Source organism: Balaenoptera ricei, chromosome 8 (genome assembly GCF_028023285.1).
Source record: "Balaenoptera ricei isolate mBalRic1 chromosome 8, mBalRic1.hap2, whole genome shotgun sequence".
Classification (NCBI taxonomy): Eukaryota; Metazoa; Chordata; class Mammalia; order Artiodactyla; family Balaenopteridae; genus Balaenoptera; species Balaenoptera ricei.
Window position 1 is genome coordinate 104,076,728 of NC_082646.1, and position 23,594 is coordinate 104,100,321.

Sequence of the window (23,594 nt, forward strand, 5' to 3'; positions counted from 1 at the left end):
ACGACTTTGAATCCTGGTTCTGCTTCAGACTAGCTACATAAACTCAGGCCTATTATTTAGCCTCTTAGGATCTGTAAAATCCGAATGGTGCCCACCTCATGGGCACGTGGAAAGGATTCAAATGAACTGGTGAAGATAAAGGCCTCAGCAGTCCAGGTGCTTACTCACTGGGAGTTACCAGTATCACCGATACGTGCATCCAACTCCTTGAGTCGTCTGCTCCACCACCAGGTGGCCTCAGCTCATCACACTTGGAAGGGGGCCACCACTTACTTGCCCAAACTTGGCTGCAGGCTTCCTCAACCCCTTGGCTTCCCTTTTTCTGCGCAGGGTCCCCTGTCCCTCAGCCACACCACAGGTCCCTGACCACAAGGCACAGTTATCAGTGAGCACAGATGCACACACCAGCAGCTGGGAAGGAAACTGGCATCAGGCACCTGGACTGTGGATCCCAACTCTGCCATTTCCTGGCTGGGTGACCTTGGGCAAGTCACTTACCCTTTTTGAGTGTTGTGTTTCAGATTATGAAATAGGAAACATCTCCTTCCTTGTAAGATAATCAAGTGCTCAAGGGCCATTCACTATTAAAGACACGCACACGAACCAAGAGTCACATGTGGTTCCAAGAAGACAGTCATGCGGTTCTTTGGTGTCTTCAGGTCTGCCCATTTCCGGGTCTGAGGGTCAGAACTAGCCCGAGGCTTCTGCAAGTTGCCCAGAGCTCACTTAACCACAGTGTCATTTCAGCAGAGAAGGCTTTGATTCTTAAAAACATGTTTAATGAAAATCAAGCTTCGTAAGTGAAATGCCTACCCATGCCGAAAGAGGGGGAGCTGGTCCTATGACCAAGGTGCCTGGCAGTCATCCCAGTGGCTTTTGAGGGCTTCAGCCACTTGAGAAGTTCTGTCATAGTCCTCCTGCCAGCATCTGGCCATGTGGGTGGGGTGGACAGTCAGCCTCGTGGCCCCTGCCAGGGAGTAAGGCCCACTCGGGACCCCAGGTGTCATGCTGCTTGTCACCTAAGCACAGCAGTATGGAGCCTGGGACCTGGCAGGGCTTATTTGGAGAGGGCAGTGCCAACACTTAGGAGAGGAGCAAGACGCCACCACAGTCTCGTCGGAAGAGCAGTGGCACACTCTGGCATCACACCCGAGACTGGGTGTGCCAGGCACGTAGCCATCGTGGGGGCAAGTGAGGCACTTGGACGCTCAGTGAGGAACGCCTCTGGAGGTGGCCTAGCTCCCAGGGCTCTGCTGGGTACAATGCACCACGACTTTGGCACGTTTCGTGGCAAGCTGGAGAGTGAAAATAGCTGAGCAAGTGCCCTGCCGAGAGAGCAAGGTTGAACCTGCCCGGGGACACGCAGGCAAGCCTGGACCCGATGAGGGAAAGGAAAGGAGGCTCGAGGCACCCCTGCTACTGCTCCGTGGGACAGGCTGTTCGTGGGAGAGCAGGTTACCAGGGCTCATAAGGCTGTCTGACAGCCCGTCCGTCATAGGGAAGGGCCGGGATCCAGGCTCCAGTTGTAGCAGCAGCTAGAAGGGCACATACAACACACGTCGACACAGAGTGCAGCGACGGGAAACAACAGCGAGCGGCCAGCTCCTCAGCTTCTCCTCTGCAGAAGCAGCTCTGCCGTTCTCCCCTGTCCTTCCATCGCCTCACCGTGTTCCCGCCCAGCCTTGTGTCCAGATGGGCTGGATGGAGGTAACAGAGCAGATGAAGCCTGGCCCGGGGCAGCGGCCTAAACTTCAAGGGAAAGCCGAGGAAGCATCGGCTCCCTCACTTTTCACGGTATGGATTGCACTTGATTCCCAGGTCAGCTGAGCTCTCGGGATTCTCTACCACACCCCTAGGGGTGCGAGGGGAAATGAGCTTGACTTCATACGAGCAGGAGCGGCGTGAGCAGCCAGGGCAAGGAGGGCCTGGGGTAAACGAACAACCTGAGAAGTCAGTGCCAAGAAGAGGTGGAGAAGCCAAAGACACCAAGGAAAGCATGTGGGCAGCAAGCTGGGGAGAGAGCAGGTCCACCACAGAGGCGAGGGGAGACTGGACGAGAGCCCCAGGGAGAGCAGAGCTGAAGGAGTCCAGACCGCACCACCAACTGCTCCTGGCAGCCCCTTCCTGCTTCACTCCCCGCCGTGCAACAGGGCCTGGAAAGACAGGCAGATGCACGCAGGTGAATGGCATAACATCAAAATGGCCCCTGACCTGCAGGAGTCATGCCAGGCCTGAAATGCTCAGACCCCAACCTGCAGGGCGAGTCCCAGCCCATGCCACCACACCTTTCAGAGAAGCTCCGAAGTCCCCTCAGCCAATACACAACCCCATCTCACCATGTCCCTCAGGTGCCTGCGTGGCCAAGAACAGGCAAAACCTGCTCCAAGCACTCAAATTGTCACCAAGCACCAACTAGATAAGCTCCCATCCCACTAGATGAGCCCTAAAGCTGAAGAAGTAGAAATTACCATACCCCCCTCATCATGCTCAAGCCCGTCCTTGGAGAAGATAAGGCTACACTTCCCCTCATGAAAGCACAGCAATTTGGGGAGGGGAGTAACCCCCATCCTCTCCCAGTGGACAGGCCCCCAGGAGCCTGAGCCTAAGCAGCTGCACTTGCTGCAACGGCCGGGAGGTGCTGGGTTGATTCCGGTGCTCCCCCATCAGCCAGCCTAACCCCACCTTCAAGCAACTTGGTTTCCCACCACGTTACTGGGTTGGTCTTCCTGGCAAAGCCCAAGTCTTTACTGGGTGACCCTTCCCTAGACCCGGCCTACCCCAACCTGGAATGGGAGACCAAAACCCCATACCTGTCTTTCGGCCTGCATCCCCAGCTCTGGGCGTTTCCAAGACGAAGCCAGTAGGATATAGAGCACCAGCAGCCCGAAGACCACCACCAGCATCCCAGAGCAGTTGGCAAAGACGGCCTCACTGGGCAGGCTGGAGTACGAGTTGGTGCCATTTTTCCTGAGGATGACAAAACAATGTGGGCGCTCAAGAAACTTTTCTACCTGTTTTTGCCCAATGAGAGACTCAGTGCCGCTAACAGAGGATGAGAAAAGCTTCCCAGGACCTGCTGTGACCTGGAATATTAACATACTTTCCAAGTCTCTGCCATGACAAGTGTCTGCAGAATGCTTTTTCCCTGTGAGGAAGCTAAAGCTTCCAGACATGAAATGAACTTGTCCAGAGTTACATAACTAGGAAATGGCACAGCCAAGATCTATACCCAGGTCTGACCTCAAATCTTGTTTGCTTTTCAGTGCACCCCCACTACTTCAAAGAACGGAGAATGGTAGTGGTTAGGCATGCAGGCTCTAGTCCTAACACAAAGCTCTGCCACTTACTGGCTGTGTGCCCTTAGGTGCATTACTAAACCTCTCTGTGCCTCTGTTCCCTAATGTATAAGTGGCAATGACAACAAATGTTGTAGGGCAGTTAGAGGATTAAATTTAAGATGTTTAGAATAGTTTCTGCCACAGACTAGGTTCTAAATCACTTTGATGCTGGGTAAGTATTTGCTGACCAGTTTACCAATCTCAGCCTAAAGAAAGACCAATTCCATTAACCTTCCAGATCAGGAATGAGCCCCATCCCAAAAGCTTTCCTCCCTTGGATGGGTCCTATGATCATCGAGTGCATCTTCTGAAGACCCTATTCCTTCCCCTCCACCTTAGAGTTGGGGGCCCCGTCCCACTCACAGACTGAAGAAAAGCTTCTCATTAATGCCGGAAATGACAGATGCAATGGCCAGAGAGAGAATGGAGGCTCCAAAGAAGACATGGATGGGTTTAAGGAGGCTGCGCAGCTGCACGGACGCCCAGGGCAGCAGGAAGACCGCAAAGCCCAAGGACCACTGTGGACACAGGAAGTACCTGATTGTACTGTGTGTGACCAAAGGCACGCCAGGTCATCCCACCCACCAGTGCCTCCCACCCATCAGTGAACCTTTGCCCTTCTCTCCCAGCTCAAACCTCCCACCAGGCATTGCCCCAGCACCACACCTGGCCTCCTCACTGGGGTCTGCTTGTCTTACACAAAGGAATGTAGGAATGTTACCTACATGAAATGCTTAGCTATCCCCAGTCTCCCGCAAACCCAGCCATCCTTGTCTCTGCTTCCTTCCTTCCCTGGCTCACAAAACTCCTCATTTGTACAGGGCTGACATCAGAATACGGATACTACTTCTAGAATTGCTTCTGGTTCACAGAAAGCAGGGAGAGAAGAGGGCAGAAAAGATGATTTAGTCAGTGTGGTGCGTGCTGTGACAGAGTTAGCTTAGAGCGCTCCAGCACCACAGGTGGGCCGTGTGAGGGGTACAAGCAGGAACAGGGTGAATTCGGGAACCACCAATCTCCCACAGCCCTTCAAGCTGCCGATCCTACAGGATGTGCCCTGCAAGACTGTCTCCAGCCAGTAAGCACAAGGGATATTTGGTGCTGATGCAAGTGAAGCCCCAACCAGAGCTGGCAGCTGTGGGAATCCAAAGGAGAACAGAGAGTACCCACCTGACAGGCGAAGAGGAAGACGGTGGTGATGCCCAGCCAGCTGTGCAGGGAGTAGAGATTGGGGATCTTTCTCTGGTTGTGGAAGTCAAAGACGGCGTGCAGCCCCAGTACAGTCAGGATGAAGGCCAGCAGGTGCATGGCTGCGTGGCCGAATTTCCAGGGCAGCTTGGGCCCTACCCATGACTGGGGCAGGCGGTAGACCAGCGATGCTGTAGGAGAGAGAGCAGTCCCAGGGCGCGGCCTCTTCCCCTGTGCTCACCCGTGCACTAGGGGAATTACCCTGTCGTGATCCCAGACAGCCTCCCAACAAGAGAAGAAGGAAATGCTAGGACGTCAGTGTCAGCTCCTCAGCATCTTCCATCCTTGCGTCATTTCTGGTACAGCCATCAGCCATGAAGTGGGGAGAGGAGGGACCATGATAAAGGGGAGGAGCAGGAGGAGGGACAAACTAGGCGTCTGGGATTAGCAGATACAAACTACTATATATAAAAGAAACAGGTCCCTACTGTATAGCACAGGCAACTATATTCAATATCTTGTAATAAGCTATAATGGAAAAGAATCTGAAAATATATACATATATATGTGTATATACATATATATATATATATACACACACACACACATATATATATCTGAATCACTTTGCTGTACACCAGAAAACACAACACTGTAAATCAACTATACTTCAATTTAAGAAAGGTCGGGGGGGGTAGAACAGGTTTCATGGACTTGCCATTCTGTCATAACAATAATAAATGCCACTTGTATACAGTTTTACAGGTTGAAAAGCAATGTCACATTCATTATTTCATCTAACCAAATGAATTCTCAAAACTGAAGTGAGTTGTCAAGGACACGGGCTTTAAGGTTAGATAACCGAGGTCCAAATCCAGTTTCTTCCTCTCAGCTATTTGGCATCTTTCTAAATCTCAGTTTCCTCATCTGTAAAATGGAGGCAACAATAGAGCCCGCCTCACAAGCTTCCTGTAAGAACAAAAATGGGAGGATGTATCCAAAGTACACGGGGTAAGCTGCTATTATCAATGTCATCATTATTCCCATTTTACAGGTGGAGAAAATGAACTCACCTGGGCCCCAAGGCCTGCCTCTGAATGCATGGGGCAAGGATGGGTCTGGCAGGAGTAAGAAGATCCCTCAGGTAAGGACCTGACTGTGCCACGAGAGGCTTCAGCGTCCTGCTCCCTAGAGCAAGGGCTGGCGGACTGCCGCTCACAGGCCGGGTCCAGCCCGCTGCCGATCTTTGTGAATAAAGTGTTTTTACTCCGTATGACTAAACATCATTTATTGAAAAGAACATCTTGTCCCACAGCTCTGCAGAGCTACCTTTCCTCACTTGTCTATTCACTTATCACTACCACACTTTTTTTTTTAATTGGAATACAGCTGATTTACAATGTTGTATTAGTTCCAGGTGTACAGCGAAGTGAGTCAGTTATACATTTATATATATCCACTATTTTTTAGATTCTTTTCCCATATAGGCCATTACAGAGTATTGAGCAGAGTTCCCTGTGCTATACAGTAGGTCCCACGCTGTCTTAATTACAGTAGCTTTATAATAAACCTGAATAGATGGGAGAGTAAGCCCTCCAACTCTGCTCTTTTTCAAAACCTTCTTGACTAATCTTGGCCCTTTGCATTTCAAGATAATTCAGTCTGATTGTCAGTTTTCACAAAAATAAGCACTGAGACCTTGGGGTTGAAATTAACCTACAAAACGATTTCAGGAGAATTTACATCTTTACAATGTTTAGTCTTCCAATCCACTTACACAGTAGTATATCCCTCCATTTATTTAGGGCTTCTTTAATTTCAATACAGTTTTATATTTTTCTCTGTAGAAACCTTATATGGCTTTTGTTAGATTTATGCCTAGGTAATTAATGCTTATGGATGCTATTATCAAATTATATTTGATATTAAATAATACTTTAAATAACATTAATTTTAAAAATTTTACTTATTTTTTCCCAGTTTTATTGAGATATAACTGACATACAGCACTGCATAAGTTTGTGTAGAGCGTAATGGTCTGCCTTACATACATCATGGAATGATTACCACAATAAGTTTAGTGAACATCCATCTTCTTATATAGATACAAAATTTAAAAAATAGAAAAAAACTTTTTTCTTGTGATAAAAACTCTTTGGATTTACTCTCTTAACAGCTTTCATATATAACATACAGCAGGGTTCATTATATTTATCATGTTGTACATTACATCCCTAGTACTTATTTATCTTAAAACTGGAGGTTTGTACCTTTTGACTGCCTTCACCCAATTCCCCCTCCCCCCACCCCTGGTAACCATAAATCTGATATCTTTTACTATGAGTTTGTTTGTTTTTGAGGTATAATTGACCTACAGCACTATGTTACTTCCTGTTACACAACATAGTCATTCAATGTTTCTGTACATTTCAAAGTGATCACCATGATAGGTCTAGTTATGATCATCACCATACAAAGATATTACATAATTATTGGCCACATTCCCTACACTGTACCTGTGCCTCATTTGTTTTGCAACTGGAAGTCAGTACCTCTTGCTCTCCCTCACCTATTTCTCTCCTCCCCCCACCACTATAAATAAAGTTTTATCAGAACACAGCTACACGTTTCCGTGTTGTCCATGGCTGCTCTCACAACACAGTAGCAGAGCTGAGTAGTTGCAACACAGATCATAGGGCTTGCAAAGCCTAAAGTATTTACTGTCTGGCCTTTAACAGGAAAAGTCCGCCAACCCCTGTCCAAGAGTATCCATGAAGCTACCCTTCTCAGATGCTCCCGTTTGCACGACTTCTTCCTCCAAATGACACCTGGGCCCCAAAACAACCCACCCCACCCCACCCCCCATAGCCCTGAACCCGACAGTAACACAGGCCAGGATGGAGAGGGACAGCGCTGCCCTGTATGGGCCCAGGCCACACCATGTCTCCTCTGCTGACCTGTACTCACCAGCACTGTAGACCACCACCATGCCCGTAACCATGAGCACCGGGTGCCAGTTGAACATGAGCATGGTGCCATCCCAGGCAAAGCCACCTTGCCAGTACCGCATCCAATAGATGGTGGAGAGGATGCACATCGAGCCCAGGGAGCACAGCACCATGACAGACAGATAAAACCATCCCACAGCCATTCTGATCAAGCACTCCTAGAGGAAGCAGAAATCACACGTCCCTGTTGGCTCGGGTGCACCCCACACGCAGGCTAAAGGAGGTAACGTTGACCTTGCTCTTGGCCGGAAGGGTGGTTCCCCTGCCATCAGCCTGGGCACTGTCCCATGAAGCCTTGATGGCTGGGTGAACCCAATCTCTGGTTATGAACAATGAGTGAGGCCCCGCCCCAGCACCCGGCAGCATACAGTGCAGCCAGCTTGGGCCTAGGGCTGGCCCTGGAGAGAGGCCTCCTCTGCTGTGGCTGGATGCCAAGGCTCGAGATGCAGAGCCCTAGGATGCGTCTCCCCTCACAGGACCAGAAGGTAAAGAATTATAACCCCACTCCCCATGAAAAGAAAGGACAGAAATCAAAATCCAGGCTAGATCACACAAATGCCCAGGCCTTCAGTTCTAACGTAAGGAGGCAAAAATCACAATCTTCACACTACTATTAGGCCACTTGGGAGAAAGCGCTATAGGATCCCACTTCTGCAGCAAAGTTCTTCCCCAGACTGTGACTTCTATGGGCTAATCCTCCCATTGGGAGGTAAGGTGGGGTCTTCAGAGTCCCCATTCGCCACACCTTTAATTGAGCAAAAGCCCCCCAGCTGTCTCCAGACCTGAAACTTCTGCTTTCTCTTCTCTGGGGAAAGTCCAGAGGAGAAAAGAGGAAGCAAGAACTCATGATCTAGAAAGCAAGAGTTTATCTTGAGGTTTCCACGTGTACCTGATAAACTCAGAAACCAACTCTGGTTTCAGGCATGGTGAATGCCTAGCCCCCTAAGCAGCTGCTCTTAAAAGCCAGGCAAGTGGGCGTGAGTTGGCAGGCAGTCTGCAAAGCCACAGGACGCCCCTGCTTTCAGCACGGGCACAGCTCTCGAGACAGGCACACTGCCCCGTGGACTCAGGCCAAGAAGCTGACACAGTGGCTTCCTGCAGTTGAGGTCCCTCAATCTGAACCAGCTAACAGAGAAGACGCCCCTGAAATCCCCAAGAACTCCCAAGGAGATAAAACACTTGACCCTCACCTTTATACCTAGTTGCAGGCTGACAGAGTGGTGGCCTGGACTCCAATTCTTATGCTCTGAGGCTCCTTGAGCAAATCACTTAACATTTGTAGGACTCAGTCTTCTCATCTGAAAGAAAGCCATGGCAATAGGATATAACTTACTGAAAGGCAGCTATGAGCAAACACCACACCAGAACCTTACACACATGATCCCATCTACTCATCTTGACAACCCCGTGAGGAGTTATCCCCATTTTACAGATGAGGAAACTAAGGCTCAGAGAGATTAAATAGGACCCAGTAAGTGGGCAGGGAGTTTCAAACCCTTGTCTGTTCGGTTTCAAAGCCCATGTGTTTAATTTGACCACAGGTTGTCAGAGGGTCGAGAAAATGTATGTAAGCACATTGTGAGAGTACAGTATTGTAATTTTCTTAGTATTGTTACAGCATTTCATCCTAATGACTAACAAAAACCTCAAGCTCATGGCCCCCATGGCTGCCCAGGCCTCTCAGTGGCCCCAATTCCATGTCGTGCCAACTCTCTCCATGCCAGGTGTCCACCTAACCACAAACAGATGCTGAGCTCTCACAAAGAGATCCAAGGTGGCAGTAATCTCTGAGAAAGCAAGATCTGAGGTCTGGGGGAAAAAATAAGCTTCCAAGAGGTTGGAGGGAGAAAATCATGCCACCTGATTTCTGGAAGCTTTCTGCCTTAGCTACTGAGCTCAGAGATTTGCTACCCAGCCTCAGAGTTATCCCCTTAGTTCCTGTAAGGGCAGCGGAAGTTTCAGGTCACCAGAGGTTCAATCATACCCCCAGTGAGTGTCAGCACAAAGGAGCTCTCGGTCAGCAGGCTCCAGCCACTGAATAATATCTACTTTTTTTTTTTTTCCCCCTTTGCAAGAGGAAAAAAGAAAATATAATCCAAAAGGGACCACATCTACCCCCCTAGAAGAGGTCCTGGATTACTGCTCTGGGACAGACTTGGAAAAGACAATGGGGACACTTCCCTGACAGATGGCTGGAATGTTTTACCAACAGTACACAGACAAGCCCTCCCTCTGCTCGAAATAGAGAACAAAAGGAGAGAAAAAGGAAGAATGCAGTGAAAATTGCAATCCAAATGCTAAGGATATCCTCTCATTTATTCCAAGAGAACAGGATGTGCTAAGATTTCAGGATGTGCCCACCAGTCCTATTCTGCCCTCACTTGTAGAGACACATTCTAAGACAAAAGTCGGTGAACTCCTGTAAAGGGCCAGAATGGTAAATATTTTAGATTTTGCAGGCCATACAGTTTGTCACAACTATGTCATCAACTCTGCTGATGTATTGCAAGAGCAATCATAAATAATACCTTCACAAACGAACATGAGCTATGTTCAAAAAAACTTTATTTATGGACAATGAAATTTCAGTCTTTATATCATTTCCACATGTCACAAAATATCCTTTTCTTTTTTTTTTCAATCATTGAAAAATGTAAAAACCATTTAGGCCGGCCAGATTTGGCCTGTGGGTCATGTTTGTTGACCCTGATCTAAGGAGTCTACTCTCCAACCTAATACACTTCTCAATCCCTTAGCAAAAAGGATTCTCCCAGGCTGCACTAAAACAGATGAGGCCCTGGGGTAGGAAACGGGTATATCCTACTTGGCCCTAGCCTTAGGAAAAGGCTCTATTCCAAACCCTTCCACAGTTATTTAGAACTGCAAATAGATGAAGGAACAGGAAGTCTGTTTGTTGCTCCCACTTCTCAGATGAATGGTGCGGGCTTTAGGAATCCTGAGAACCAGATTTAGGGCTCAAGTCCTGAACTCTTACATTACGGATCAAAAATATTCGGTCCCAAAGAAGGAAAGTGACTTGGCCACGGTGAGTGGCCGAGCTGGTACAAGGCTCCAGGTTCACTCCCCCTGTGCTCCAAGGACTCCTCACTTCCAAACGTAGCTTCCGTTAAGTCAGAGACTCAGGAGTGAGGGGCCCTAAATGCCACTCAGGGGGTAGATAAGCAAGGCCCTCCTTAGCACCAGAGTGATTACAGCCCCGCCTTTCGTACTGCGCTCTGGTCGGCCTCAGGTGTCCAGAGAAGGGTTCCAGGAACCCGGGGACCGATCCCTGACTCCTCCGCCGGGACCAAGAACCCTTGGTCCCAGCTAACCTTGGGTGCAAATTAAGGCGAGGGGCTCCACCTGCTGACTGCGACTTCCGAAGAGCTTCTGTGCTTTCCAAAGAGCTTCCTTCCACCACCTGTGGAAGGAAGGGCACAGAGAACGATGTCCATTTCCTAAAAGAGAAAACTGAGGCCGAGCGAGGGGTCGCGACAGCGCGAAGCGAGGCAGTAGCAGAGCCAGCACTCGAACCCAGGTCCCTGAACTCCCAGCCCGGGCTCTTTCTCACCCCCGAACCACAGTGGAACGCAGGGGTACTGTGGTCTCCAAGACCCGCCTCTTGCCACCCAGCGCCGGGCCCGCCGCTCCCGAGGCTCCTGGGAGATGGAGTGAGAGACTCTCAGAAACGCCCGCTATCACCAGTCACAGCCGCTGTACAGCCAACTACCGGGGCCGCTCCATCACCTTATAGGCTTAGAGCACTTCCGGTCGCGCGCGCGCCCGCGCGCGGCCGCCTGGGAAATGAAGTCCAGAGCCGCGGGGTTGCCTGCTGACAAGGTGCTGACACTAACTCCAGTTCCTCCGCGGGCGTTTCTTCCCCAAGCCCGGGCTTCCAGGGACCAGGAACGCCGTCACGGATCGGTCCTGTCCCTCACCCCCACCCCCTAGATTCTCTAGAAGCAGAAATGTTCGGGCCGACGCGAAGCCTCTGGCCAGGGGCTGGCCCTAGGGGCAGGAGGCCTTGGCCCGCAGCTGGGAGCCCTGGAACAGGGCGCAGCGACGCTTAGAGAGGGGCGGGCCCAGGCATACGGGGGCCCAAACATGGCGACCGGGCGGGCCATAGAGCGGGGAGAAAAAGCTGAGGACAAGCGGGTAGCACGGCGCAGACGGAGCCCGCGTCAGCCATCTACTTCCGGAATTTAAAACCGGTTTCCGGAAGCCAGGACGGTGTCCCCGTGACAACCGACGTTGGGCCTTCTAGGTGAGAGCGCTGAGGAGGAGTGGGTAAAGTGGCCGAAGTCGGAATTTTGTTAATTGCTTTGGTTTTGGTTTTTTGCTAAGGCAGCCCTATTTTAAAGTGGATTAGGAAGGGTGAGGAGGAATATTACTCAGGGGACAGAGAGAACGTGGCAGATAGCGGTAGACAAACTGCGAAGACCGCTTCATTACCTTGGGAATCACCGCTGCCCTAACCCGAGGTGATGGTCATCCTTCCCGTAGAGATGGCGGTGGGCGGCTCTATATAACGGATCCTCACAGCAGCCTTCTGTGGTGGCCTGTGAAGTAGTAGTTAAGAGCACGGGCTTTGTTTTCACACCTAGTTGTGAATCCTGGCTCTGCTCACCTGCAACATGGAGGAACGACTTGAACTCTGACCCTGTGTCCTTGCCTGTAGAATGAGGATAATTCTTTCCCACCTTGCAGAGTAGTTGCGAGGATTAAAGGAAATTGTCTTGGTTGACAAATTTATCATGGTGCCGGTATGTAGGTGATAGCTATCGATATTATTTGATGAATAAGGAGACTAGGTTCAGAGAAAAGCACCTTCGTACATCCACTAAAGTGGGACTTCTCCATCAGGTGAGATGGACGAGGTTCCGCAGCTTCTCAGAGCCTCTGTGTAAAGTGGGGTAATAAGCGTAAGAACGGCTACGTCTCAAGATGGGTGTAGGATTAAATAAGGAAATGAATATGAAGAGTTTGTAAACTGCAACATTTTACCGATGTTAATTGAATCATTCTGTAACACTTCGAAGCATTCTGAAATTTGTTTATAGATTTGATCCAGCTGGAGGGGGTCACAGGACACCCCCAAAGCAGCTTCTGGGTCTTGGAATAAATGAAAATAAAAGCCCAGCTCCCCTTACCTGGTGCCACTGTGTTGCTACCATAATCGTAAACGTTAGGAGAGCACTGTTTCCTCTCAGCTTTTTCTGCCTATACCACTTCCCACTTCTCCTATGCCAGCGTTTGTTTTTCCCGCCTAGTTACATATAAACCTGTCAGTTATGTAAGAGGCAGCTTTGTGCAGTAGTTAAGAGCACAGGCTCTGGACCAAGACTGCCTAGATCTGAATGCTAGCTCTGCCACTTATTAGCAGTGTGAACTTGGACAAATTATTTTACCTCCCTGGGCCTCAATTGTCCCCTCTGTAAAATGGGGAGAGTAATAGTGTGTCTTCTATCTCAAGGGTTATTGAGAGATTTAAGTAATGTTAGTGCTTAGAATTGTAAGCAATATTGTAAGTGATATACAAAGGTTTTGCTGCTGCAGTTAGTAATAGAATTAGTATTGTTACGTGACCAGACAGTCACTGTGTGTAGTATCCCTAGATTCCTTTGGACTCAAAAGTGTTTAGAAAGAGCTCTACATTTAGAGGGTTCCAGGCATGGAAAAAGGTTTGAGGGTGAGGGTCCCTGGAAGGAGTGACCAGTTGGGGTTTTTTTTGTTGTTGTTGGTTTTGTTCATTGATGTATCCCAAGCACCTAGAATGGTGCCTGGCACATAATAAGTCCTCGGTAAATATGTATTAATGAATTTCTAACCTCCTTTTTTTTTTTTTTTTTTTTTTGCATCAGTAGGCCCTTGTCTGAGAGCAAGAGAAACAGCTCTGATTCTGAGGAACTATAGCTTCTCCCTCAGTGCCTGGGAGAGTACTAGGACTGCTTTCTGGGAGCTGTGGAATGTGCCCTTGGGGGCCCAAGATAGAAGGAAGATGCTCCAGACCAGTAACTATAGCCTGGTGCTCTCCCTGCAGTTCCTGCTGCTGTCCTATGACCTCTTTGTCAATTCCTTCTCGGAGCTACTCCGAATGGCTCCTGTCATACAGCTGGTGCTCTTCATGTAAGTTCAGTGGGTGGGACAGCTCAACCCAAGCAGTCTGAAGTCCCTGACAATCATAATTTAGCATTTTAAAGTTATTAATAGAGAAATATCAGGGAGAATAAAATTGCACTTTGTCCTGGGTGCTCCATGGTCTATAGACATGTCGTGGTCCATAGACATGGGCCTGTTTTGATATACTTCTAACAAGGGTTTGGGACACAGGGAGCAGTGCACATTGAAAATGAGGGCCAGATTGCTGACACTGTCATTTTCTCCATCTTCAAGTAGAAATATTGTCTTACAGTGCCATGAAAGAGGGTTACAAAATGTCAGGTAAAAAGGGTAATCAGGGACTTCCCTGGCGGTCCACTGGTTAGGACTCGGGGTCTTCACTGCTGTACTCGGCACTTTCACTGCCATGGCCCCAGGTAAGGATAATCATATTAATAACATATATGCATCCCGTAGGATGGAAGCTATTGGCACTTTCCCTCCACAGTGATTTTTAGTCTCCATGAGGCAAGTTCTAAACAGAAAACCACAGTCTTAGACACTGTCTTCCTTCACTCAGCAAGTGTTCATCAGCCTGCCAGTGTTCTAGTTACAGTGGTGAACCTGACAAGTTCTTCCTTTGATGAAGTTTCCATTCTAGTGGAGAGAGACAACAAATACATTTTAAAAAGTAAAAAAGATAATTTTAAATAGTAATAAATGTTATACAATGGATATAAAGTACCTGGGGTGGGGAGGGAAAGGCTACTTTAGGTAGTGGGGTGAAAGAAAAGTCTTTTTGAAGAGGGGACATTTGCACTGAGACATGAATGGCACTAAGGCAGCCAGGCGTGCACAGATGAGGGAAAGTGCATTGCTGTCTTGCTAGAGGAAAACGTCTGACAGGACCAGGTTATGTGACAGACAGGGCTGGCATTTTCTGGATACAGGGAGGCAACTAGCTGCTTCTCACAGGTGCCTGGGAGCTTTGTTGAGTTGGGAGTGTCAGCAGGAAAGCCTTGTCCATAGACTGCCACTCAACTGATGGCGCCAGCGGGTAGTTTTAGCTTCGTGTCATTTGGGGTCCAAAACCCAAACTACCTCTGGGGGGGTTTCAGAGGACTATATATAACAAGGAAGGACCAACTCCATGGTGTCCCTTAGGGCTCAGGGCTGGCTCTTGGGTCCTCCCCAGGCCTCCATTTGGCTGTCCTTTTGTTTTCTGTGTCTGCAGCATCCAGGATATTGCAGTCCTCTTCAACATCATCATCATTTTCCTCATGTTCTTCAACACCTTCGTCTTCCAGGCTGGCCTGGTCAACCTCCTCTTCCATAAGTTCAAAGGGACCATCATCCTGACGGCTGTGTACTTCGCCCTCAGCATCTCCCTTCATGTCTGGGTCATGGTAAGAGTGAGGCTCTGAATCCTTAAAGGGCTAGGAATGCTTTTCTGTGGGAACCCAGAATCTCTGGATGTTTGTATCTCACAGAGTCCTTGATAAGAAACAGGTGAAATGAATGTGGTCCAGCCTGAAGCTAGACACATGAGAATTTCATAAGGCACTTTTATCCAACCTTATATGTTGAAGAACAGCCTTATCCAAGAGTCCAGGGACACTTCTGGAACATTCAATTCACTTTTGCCCCAAAAGGCCTGCCAGGGCTAAAACAGGAAGTTGAATCTGTTTCATCGTTAGCTGTTTGGGCAGGTGAGTGTTGGTACAGCACATTCTTAGGCATCAGTGTGCCATGGGAAATAGCCAGGCAGGAGTGCCGCTGGCCCTTTAGTGCTGCATGCCCTCTGATGCATCCCCATAACTTACACTAGGAGAACCGACCCCCAAGATGCCTCCCTTTGGTTCTAACATAGGCCTCAGAGCAGATCCAGTTTTCATGGTTTCAGATTTGTTTTTTGTTGTTGTTGTTGTTTTGGCCACGTGGCATGGCTTGTGGGATCTTAGTTCCCTGAGCAGGGATTGAACCCCTGCCCCCTGCAGCGGAAGCACGGAGTCCTAACCACTGGACCGCCAGGGAATTCCCTCAGATTTCTTCTGCCTCACAAATTCTTCCATCCCTTTGGGTATCATGTGCTTCTCATGTACTCATTTTATGGAACATATTAAAACCTCAGGGTTCTCTAGTCATTTCTTTACTAAAGGTACCTTCTCAGACCAAACGTCCCGTTAGGTTGCCCTTGTGATTCCACAGAGAGAATCACAGGGAGCTCACAGGGAAGAAGCAGAGCAGTGCCGAAATCTCAAGGTGCTTCCCAGAGAGGATTGTCTCTGCTCTGGTTCCTGGGGCCAAAATAGTCCTGGCTTTGTACTGTGAAGCTGTTAATCTGATTAAGCCCTGAGTGCACCAAGCCTTTATCTGACAGGAACTGAGCCTGAGATTTCCAAGGCAAGACAGTGACCATACTGAACTCCTGAGATAATGTGTATCATTTCTCCTCGGCAAAGGCTACGGGATGAAAGGGAATAAATGGCTTAGTTCAAACTTCCTCCCTCAGAGTTACAAGAATTTTCTCTCTGTAGCAAAAAAAGGGAACTTGAGGTTCCTTTGAGAAGCACTCCTCGGGCTTGTGGAAAGAAAGAACGGGGGTGAGATTAGCCTGATATTAAACCAGGTGGCATCTCTGCAGCTAACCAAGTTGGAGATGTGAGGGCCTCACCTAGCCATTCACATTTCTCTTGTGTACATTCACATTTCTCTTGTCTCCTTCAGAACTTACGCTGGAAAAACTCCAACTGCTTTGTCTGGACAGATGGACTTCAAACGTTATTTGTATTCCAGAGACTAGGTAAGGACCAGAGCATCCTCAGGCCTCACTTTGGTCCCACCTGTGGCTCTGGCAGCCAGGGCCTTGATCCTGGCTTCCCAGCCCATCACAACCAGCGTGGGATGAGTGGGACAGCCACACCAAGAACAGGGGCGACCACTGCCCTCTGCCCTTTCTGGGAGTCACTGGGAAATCATGAAGCAGGGCCCCTCAGCCTCGTCCAGTTATGTTCTTACCCGGAAACAAATACTCAGGAGCATCCCTGAGGCTTCTTTTCTGTTTATTATCCACAGCGGCAGTGTTATACTGTTACTTCTACAAACAGACAGCTGTGAGACTGGGTGATCCTCGCTTCTACCAGGACTCCTTATGGCTGCGCAAGGAGTTCATGCAAGTCCGAAGGTGACCACTTCTTGTCACACTGATGGATGCCTTTCCTTCCTGACAGAAGCCACATCTGGGGCTCTGCAGAGGGGGTGGTCAGCCCTGTACACTAGGAAGCAGCCTGACATTTCTAGGACAGGCCCAGGCCAGTTGTGTTCAGCAGTTGAGAAGGAAGATCCTCCCTCTAGCAAATTAAAGTGTTCCCTAATACAGACTCCCGTACACCATCCCTTCCCGGCCTCCTGCCGCAGCTCTGCCCCCTTTCCTTTCCTGTTCTCTACCCCTCTTCCTCACAGAGGGCGCTGTGGCTTTATCCTGGGGAAGCTTTCCACTGAGCCCGGTACAGGAGGAACTCCCAGCCCCTGTTCCGTTTGCACTACACACTGATGACTGAAGGATGCAAAGAGTGACTTTTCTGGGCTCCTGACTGATCACACCTCAGACATTTAGATTTTATACCCAAGGTACTTTTTCTACATTTTATAAATAGGAAGTAAATTCTTTCCCATAAATGATGGAGTCTCTGCCTCGCTAGATCTCTTCGTGGTTAAGAGGCATGCCAAGTCCCAGCCTTAGCATCTACTCGGTCCAGTGGCAGATTGAGCCACAGAGCAGATACGGATATTTACTGAATCCCATTGTAAGTACAAGATGAAATTCAGGATGTAATTTGATGCCCCACGCCCATCCCTGGAGTTCCAGACTTCTGTGTTTTATTCATCTCTCCCCCTGTCAGAGCCCTAAGTTGCCCTCAGAAGAGTAAAAATGTTCCCTAGACTCTTTTGGCAAAAGAAATTTAAAAGTTTGTGTGCCCATAGTATCAGTTTTCTACTGCCAGAATAATGTTGTATAACAGACCCAGCACCAAACTTAAGTGGCATATAACAATAAACAGTTCCGTGGCTCTTGAGTCGGGGATCAGCTGATCTGTCTGGGTTTGGGTAATTTTTGCTGGGCTTGCACATGTGTCTGTGGTCAGCTGTGGGTCAGGCAGGCAGGTGTGATGATCTTGAGATCCTTGATTCTTGGCTAACTTAGGCTGGCCTCAGCTGGAATGACTCTGCTTCACATGACATCCTCCAGCAGACTTGCCTGGGTCTGTTTACAGACAGTGGCAGGGGAGCTGGAGAACAAGCCCTAGGGTGCAATCCCATTTCAAGCCTCTACTTGTATTGTGTCTCCAGACTCCCATAGGTCAAAGCAAGTCATGTGACTGAGCCCAGTGTCTGGTAAAGTGCTACAAAGTTTCCTGGCAAGACATGGATACAGAGAGGGCCATTAATTCAATCAGTGTACCCCACCAGAAAGTTGCTCTGTGAAACTTATTATTTGGAGATACTCTAGCCCAGGAGTTGGCAAGCTTTCTGTAAAAGGCCAAATAGTAAATATTTTAGATTTTGAGGGCTGTGTGGCCTCTGTTGCAATTACTCAACTCCGACATCTTGTAGCATGAAAGCAGCCAGAGATGATACATAAATGAATGACCTGTGTCACAAAATATTGTTCTTTTGGGTTTTTTTTCGACCATGTGAAAATATAAATTTAATCTTAACTTGAGGACCATACAAAACAGGCTAGATTTGCCCCCAGGCCATGGTATGCTTACCCCTGGTTTAGAAGGCTAGAATGAAGTTCTGGGGAAAGAGAGACTAGTTAATCAGCCATGCTGTCCAGATTTATCAGGTATTTTTTTAAAAAGATACAGCGTTCAAAGAAAATACCTAAGATCCCATATCCTATAATTGGAAGAAGTGATCTAAAAAGTCCTAACAAAGCTACTGTCTATACTTAACTATACCTTCATCTGTACAAAAAAATGACAGTTAATAGCCTAATTTTTAAAATATTTTCATAAAAGCTCTTAATAGGAATATCATAATCCCCTTTGTTCATCACAATCCCTGAAAGATGATAGGCAATTTTCTGTGTCCCAAAAGGAATCAGGGCTAGGCCGTTCTCTGTAGTCTGCAGCTAGTGAGTACAACCAAATGCCTGTTTCCTCACTCACAGTATAAATGGCACTTTGTGGCCCTAGGAGTCTCGGGCCAGGGGTGGTGTTCCTTCCTTCCTCCCTCCTCCCTCCCTCCCTCTCTTCCTTTCTTTCTTTTCCTTAATAGTTAATACATTCATGTGATACAAAATTCAAGTTATAAAAAGGTTTATACAGTTATTCTTCCCACGGCTATATCTCAACCACCGAGTTCCTTCTCCCTCCCCTCCTTGACAATCTACATTTACTTACATACCTCTTACAGACAATAGGACATTTCAGAAACATTTTTACAAAAGAAATAAATTGCCATATCCAACCCCAGTTATTTATTTCAAATCTTTGACAGTATGTATGTTTTATACACAGTTGTGATTATGGGGAATAAGCCATAACATAGTTTGCTTTTTTTTTTTCCACTTAGCAGTAGGGATATATTTTTAAGTTGTGATATAAATTGACTGCCTGGGGACGGTCAGTTTTCAAAGATCAGAGGAAGAAAATAAACACTTTAAAAGTGCTTAGAGACTTTTAGTAGCATGGAGTTGCTTCTGGCTGCCCAATGCTCTACTCAAGAACTAGAAAAACCAGATAAAATACAAAAATTGTCTTTATAAAAGGCCTTAGAGAATTGCTGAAGGAAAGAGGATTAAAAGACCTAAAATTTTGAAGTAGAGCGAATCATAGAGACGTGAGCTGACAGTTTGCAGCACATTTTCCCCTGGGAGCATTTGCTGACTTGGGTTTGAGCAAGAGGCTGAGAATCCAAGCATTGCCCAGACAAGAGGGTTGCAGCCGGAGACCAGAGAAGCCAGCTGAGCTTAGTGCTCTCACGACACTGGAGGAACAAAGCTGGGGACTGGAAGAGCCTTAAAAACAACACATTTTCTGTTCAAGATACTTAACAAAATTCTGAAGCTGTGTAGGGCCAGAGGCTATGGAAAGCTAAGCCTCAAACCTCTGAAAAGCAGAATCGAATTTTTGGCAGGCTTACTGTGCTGATGATTAGAATTCAGGACCCACCAGGGGGAGGGGACTGGTGAACACACAGGGCTTTCAGTTGCAAGCTCAGGGGGGCTCCTTACTAGGAACAAGGTGAAACAGGTAGACTGAGGCTCATCAAACTCACAGTGTAGCCGCAGACCATGTAGTCCCTGAGTGGATTAAGGTGATCGGCCCCCATTCTATTTGCGTAGCAGAGGAAAGAGTGGAAGAAAAAACATCTAGAGGGGCTTCCCTGGTGGCGCAGTGGTTGAGAATCTGCCTGCCAATGCAGGGGACATGGGTTCGAGCCCTGGTCTGGGAAGATCCCACATGCCGCAGAGCAACTGGGCCTGTGAGCCACAATTACTGAGCCTGCGCATCTGGAGCCTGTGCTCCACAACAAGAGAGGCCGCGATAGTGAGAGGCCCGCGCACCGCGGTGAAGAGTGGCCCCCGCTTGCCGCAACTAGAGAAAGCCCTCGCACAGAAATGAAGACCCAACACAGCCATAAATAAATAAATTAATAAATTTTTTCAAAAAAACATCTAGAGATGCTCCAATTTTTTTATACACAATTTCTGGATCTAATAAAAATTACTAGCAAGTCAAGAGGTATTATTTGAAACCAGAGCAAAAGTAGGAAATAGAAACAGGTGAGCCAGATATTGGAGAAAGTTGACAAGGAGTTTCAACTGATTGATATGCTCAAGAAATAGAGGGAAATATGGAGGAAATAGATTAAATATTTAAACTACACCGAGGGACTGAGTAAGATGCTTGGGAATGATCCCTCCACAAACAACAAATACAAAAAACAGCTACTTGAAGACACTGGAGAATGAAGGGAAGCAAAAAGTTTGGTGGGGAGTTCACACTCAGAAGAGGATTGTGCAGAGGAAGTTCCCTGTTTTTGCTGCTTGTAACTTGGCAGCTGACAAAGTGGTAGGTACAATATGCTGGTGGAAAATCACAGTACGAGTACTGAGCCAGGACAACTGAAGCCCCTGGAGGGAAAGATGGGAGTCTCAGAAGGGAAGAGCCAGAGAGAGGGGAATCCCCAAGTTCTGTCTGCCCACATCTCTGCCCAAACTCTGGACCACAAATGTGCCGATTAGACTCAAGGCAGCTCAACTAAAGACTGAAAATCTAAACTAAGGTTGGAGCTGCCACCCCATAAGTGTGATTTGCACTGTATATCCACCCAAGCTAATTGCCTAATAAAAGAACCATCACTCTTTGGAGACAAATAATAGAAACCAGAGTCTCCACAGTTTAACATTGAAAACTGACACCAACACTGAGGTGATCCAGATGCTGGAATTAATATACCAGGATATTATAGCAGCAATGAAAGTATGTTCTCAGTGAATAAGAAGATAGGCAATCTACCTACCTGAGCATAGAAACAAATGACTTGAAAAATAGAAACGCTGGAAATAAAAGTCACAGTAACTGAAAATTTTTAAATTAAATGGATGGATTTAACAGCAAAAGAGGTGATTACAGAATGGGTCAATGAACTAGAAGATAAACCAGTAGAAATTACCCATGCTGTAGGACAAAGGGAAAAAAGGACTTTTAAAAAAGACTCACAGACCAGTTAGATAAGGTCAAACAGTCTGACAGATATGTGATTGGAGTCCTAGAAGGCAAAGAGAAGGAAGAGAGCAGAAAAAAATCTTTAAAAAACAGTCAAAAATTTCCCAAATTTGATGAAAGAAATTTACAGATTTTAGATACTCCACAAAGCCACCTTGATTAACACCGAAAGGCCACATCTAGGAACATCATAGTCAAATTACTGAAAGCTGAAGATGAAGAGCAAATCCTGAAAGCAAGAGGAAAACAACACACCACATACAGAGGAACAACAATTAACAGCTGCCTTCTCATCAGAAATCAGAGGCCAGAGGAGAGTGTAACGACATCTCTAAAATGCTACAAGAAAAAGGTCAACTCAGAAATCTAAATTTACCAAAAATATACTTCAAGAAAGAAGTTGAAATAAAGACGTTTTCAGATAAAACTAAGAGAATTCATTGCCAACAATCCTACGCTGTAAGAAATGTTAAAGGGGTTATTTGGCTTGAAGGGGAGTGATAACAGAGGAAACTCAGATCCTCAGAAAGGGATGGAGCACATCAGAAATAGTATCTGAGTAAATATAAAGACTATTTTTAAATGTTTTTCCTATTAATTTTTTTATAATACATATGAATATAAGATGCAGATTTTTTTCAAGTACACAGAATATTCGGTATAAGCCGCATGCTGAGCCATAAAACAATTCTCAGTACATTTAAAGGAATAAATTAAAAGGATAAAGAGTATGTTCTCTGACAATAATGGAATTGAGTTAGAAATTAGTAACAATAAGATAGCTTGGTGGTTCAGTCTAAGTCCAATCAGGAGATGGAACCCCCCAGTAACTTAAACATGGCAGGGTTAATATATAGAATCATTAAATTATACAAGGAGAACTATAAAGATGTAAAGAGAACTCTAAAAGGGTACCTGAGGGCTGAGGACAAACTTCATAGGTCCCCCACCCCCAAGGCTGGGGTTCAGACCTCATGGCAGCCTACTGGCTGGTGGACAGGTTCACTGGTTTGCCCAGGCCAGAGCTGGTTCACAGTTGCCAAGCAAGAAACAACCCTCCAGGACACAGGCAAGCTGAGGCTGATGGGCAGGCGCACAGGGAACGTAGGGACACAACCTATAGGCACCAAGCCCAGAGCACACATTTTCCACAGAGGGAGGATCCCAGGAAACAACCCTCCAGGGCACAGGTGAGCCAAGGCTGTTGGGCAGGGGCACCAAAAGAGTTGGAGTGCCCTGTGTGCTCAAGGCCTGGAGTGTATGATGTCCACGCAGGGCGTGGAGGACCATGGGAATCCACCCTCTGGGGAGAAAAGCCAAGGTTGGTGAGCAGACACGTGGAACTGGGGGACCGCTGTGCACACACGCTGTCCATGCCTGGCGGGCTTCGGGAAAAACAATCCAGGGCATAGATAGACAAGGCTGAGGGGGCAAGGGCACAGAGTTAGGGAGTTGCCACAGGTGCAAGGCCTGGAGCGTGCAGTATCCTTGACAGGAGGGCCACAGCAAAGTGGTCACCGGGTGTGGACCAGGTTTGCGAGGTTGCCGAGGGAGCGCCTCTCTTGGCATGTGGCTGGAGGAGAGCACCACCCGATATTCTAGGTGTCCCCTCACACAGCGCACTTGCACGCCTAATAGACCACAGCACGTGAGCAAGGAAAAGCAAACCAGAGCTCACTGGAGCCAGGAAGACAAGCCCTTTCCTTCCTTCAGTATCCCTCCAGCACCCTCTACTGATAGAGATTACCACTGTGCTCACTGTAAGGGAGAAATGCTGATTCCAGTACCGCTATCACAGGACAGGTTCTGCAGGTGAATGTGGAGGTAATGTCCATCTTTTTTCGTGCACCATTCTACACATATTTGAACTTCCATATTCCTACTAACAACATATATCTATCCTTCTTAAAAATGACGTTCTCACTCCTCCCCCCAAATGAGAAGACATACAGTCCCAACAGTCACGGTATCCATCACTGACTGTATTAATTACTCCACAAATTTTGTCGTGGTCCCACTAAATGTTCTATTACCTAAAGATTAAATTATAAAGTTGGGGCTTCCCTGGTAGCGCAGTGGTTAAGAATCTGCCGGCCAATGCAGGGGACACAGGTTCAAGCCCTGGTCCGGGAAGATCCCACATGCCACAGAGCAACTAAGCCCATGCGCCACACCTACTGAGCCTGCGCTCTAGAGCCCGTGAGCCACAACTATTGAGCCCA

The 23,594-nt window shown here is 47.6% G+C and overlaps 2 protein-coding genes across 7 annotated transcripts; one reads left to right on the forward strand and one right to left on the reverse strand.

Annotated features, from left to right (window-relative positions):
• Positions 1-757: 757 nt before the first annotated feature.
• LOC132370848 (lysosomal membrane ascorbate-dependent ferrireductase CYB561A3) lies at positions 758-11,648 on the reverse strand. 3 transcript variants are annotated; one of them, XM_059931699.1, is made up of 8 exons: positions 11,389-11,648; positions 10,898-10,955; positions 8,725-8,832; positions 7,494-7,692; positions 4,509-4,717; positions 3,702-3,856; positions 2,811-2,967; positions 758-2,153 (listed from the first exon to the last, which is right to left on the reverse strand). In XM_059931699.1, the coding sequence occupies exons 4-8, from the start codon at positions 7,675-7,677 to the stop codon at positions 2,130-2,132; spliced, it is 729 nt and encodes a 242-aa protein (XP_059787682.1). In that variant the 5' UTR covers positions 7,678-7,692; positions 8,725-8,832; positions 10,898-10,955; positions 11,389-11,648; the 3' UTR covers positions 758-2,129. The 3 variants fall into 3 exon arrangements, with proteins under 3 accessions (XP_059787682.1, XP_059787681.1, XP_059787680.1); XM_059931698.1 differs by having other exon boundaries at positions 11,106-11,648; XM_059931697.1 differs by lacking the exon at positions 10,898-10,955 and having other exon boundaries at positions 11,106-11,648.
• Positions 11,365-19,108, forward strand: TMEM138 (transmembrane protein 138). 4 transcript variants are annotated; one of them, XM_059931701.1, is made up of 5 exons: positions 11,365-11,798; positions 13,396-13,660; positions 14,868-15,039; positions 16,361-16,436; positions 16,709-19,108. In XM_059931701.1, exons 2-5 carry the CDS (start codon positions 13,533-13,535, stop codon positions 16,819-16,821), a joined length of 489 nt encoding a protein of 162 aa, XP_059787684.1. In that variant the 5' UTR covers positions 11,365-11,798; positions 13,396-13,532; the 3' UTR covers positions 16,822-19,108. The 4 variants fall into 4 exon arrangements, with proteins under 4 accessions (XP_059787684.1, XP_059787683.1, XP_059787685.1 ...); XM_059931700.1 differs by having other exon boundaries at positions 13,399-13,660; XM_059931702.1 differs by lacking the exon at positions 11,365-11,798 and adding an exon at positions 11,809-12,015 and having other exon boundaries at positions 13,399-13,660.
• The last annotated feature ends 4,486 nt before the right edge of the window (positions 19,109-23,594 follow it).

What these genes read in the sequence shown, in the direction of transcription:
- LOC132370848 (XM_059931699.1), bottom strand. Translation starts at nt 7,677, where the DNA reads ATGGCTGTGGGATGGTTTTATCTGTCTGTCATGGTGCTGTGCTCCCTG. An exon ending in GGTGGTGGTCTACAGTGCTG is followed by an intron (nt 4,718 to 7,493) that starts GTGAGTACAGGT and finishes TCTCTCCTACAG; the next exon opens with CATCGCTGGTCTACCGCCTG. An exon ending in TCTTCCTCTTCGCCTGTCAG is followed by an intron (nt 3,857 to 4,508) that starts GTGGGTACTCTC and finishes CTGTGTCCACAG; the next exon opens with TGGTCCTTGGGCTTTGCGGT.
- TMEM138 (XM_059931701.1), top strand. Translation starts at nt 13,533, where the DNA reads ATGCTCCAGACCAGTAACTATAGCCTGGTGCTCTCCCTGCAGTTCCTG. An exon ending in ATACAGCTGGTGCTCTTCAT is followed by an intron (nt 13,661 to 14,867) that starts GTAAGTTCAGTG and finishes CTGTGTCTGCAG; the next exon opens with CATCCAGGATATTGCAGTCC. An exon ending in CCCTTCATGTCTGGGTCATG is followed by an intron (nt 15,040 to 16,360) that starts GTAAGAGTGAGG and finishes TGTCTCCTTCAG; the next exon opens with AACTTACGCTGGAAAAACTC.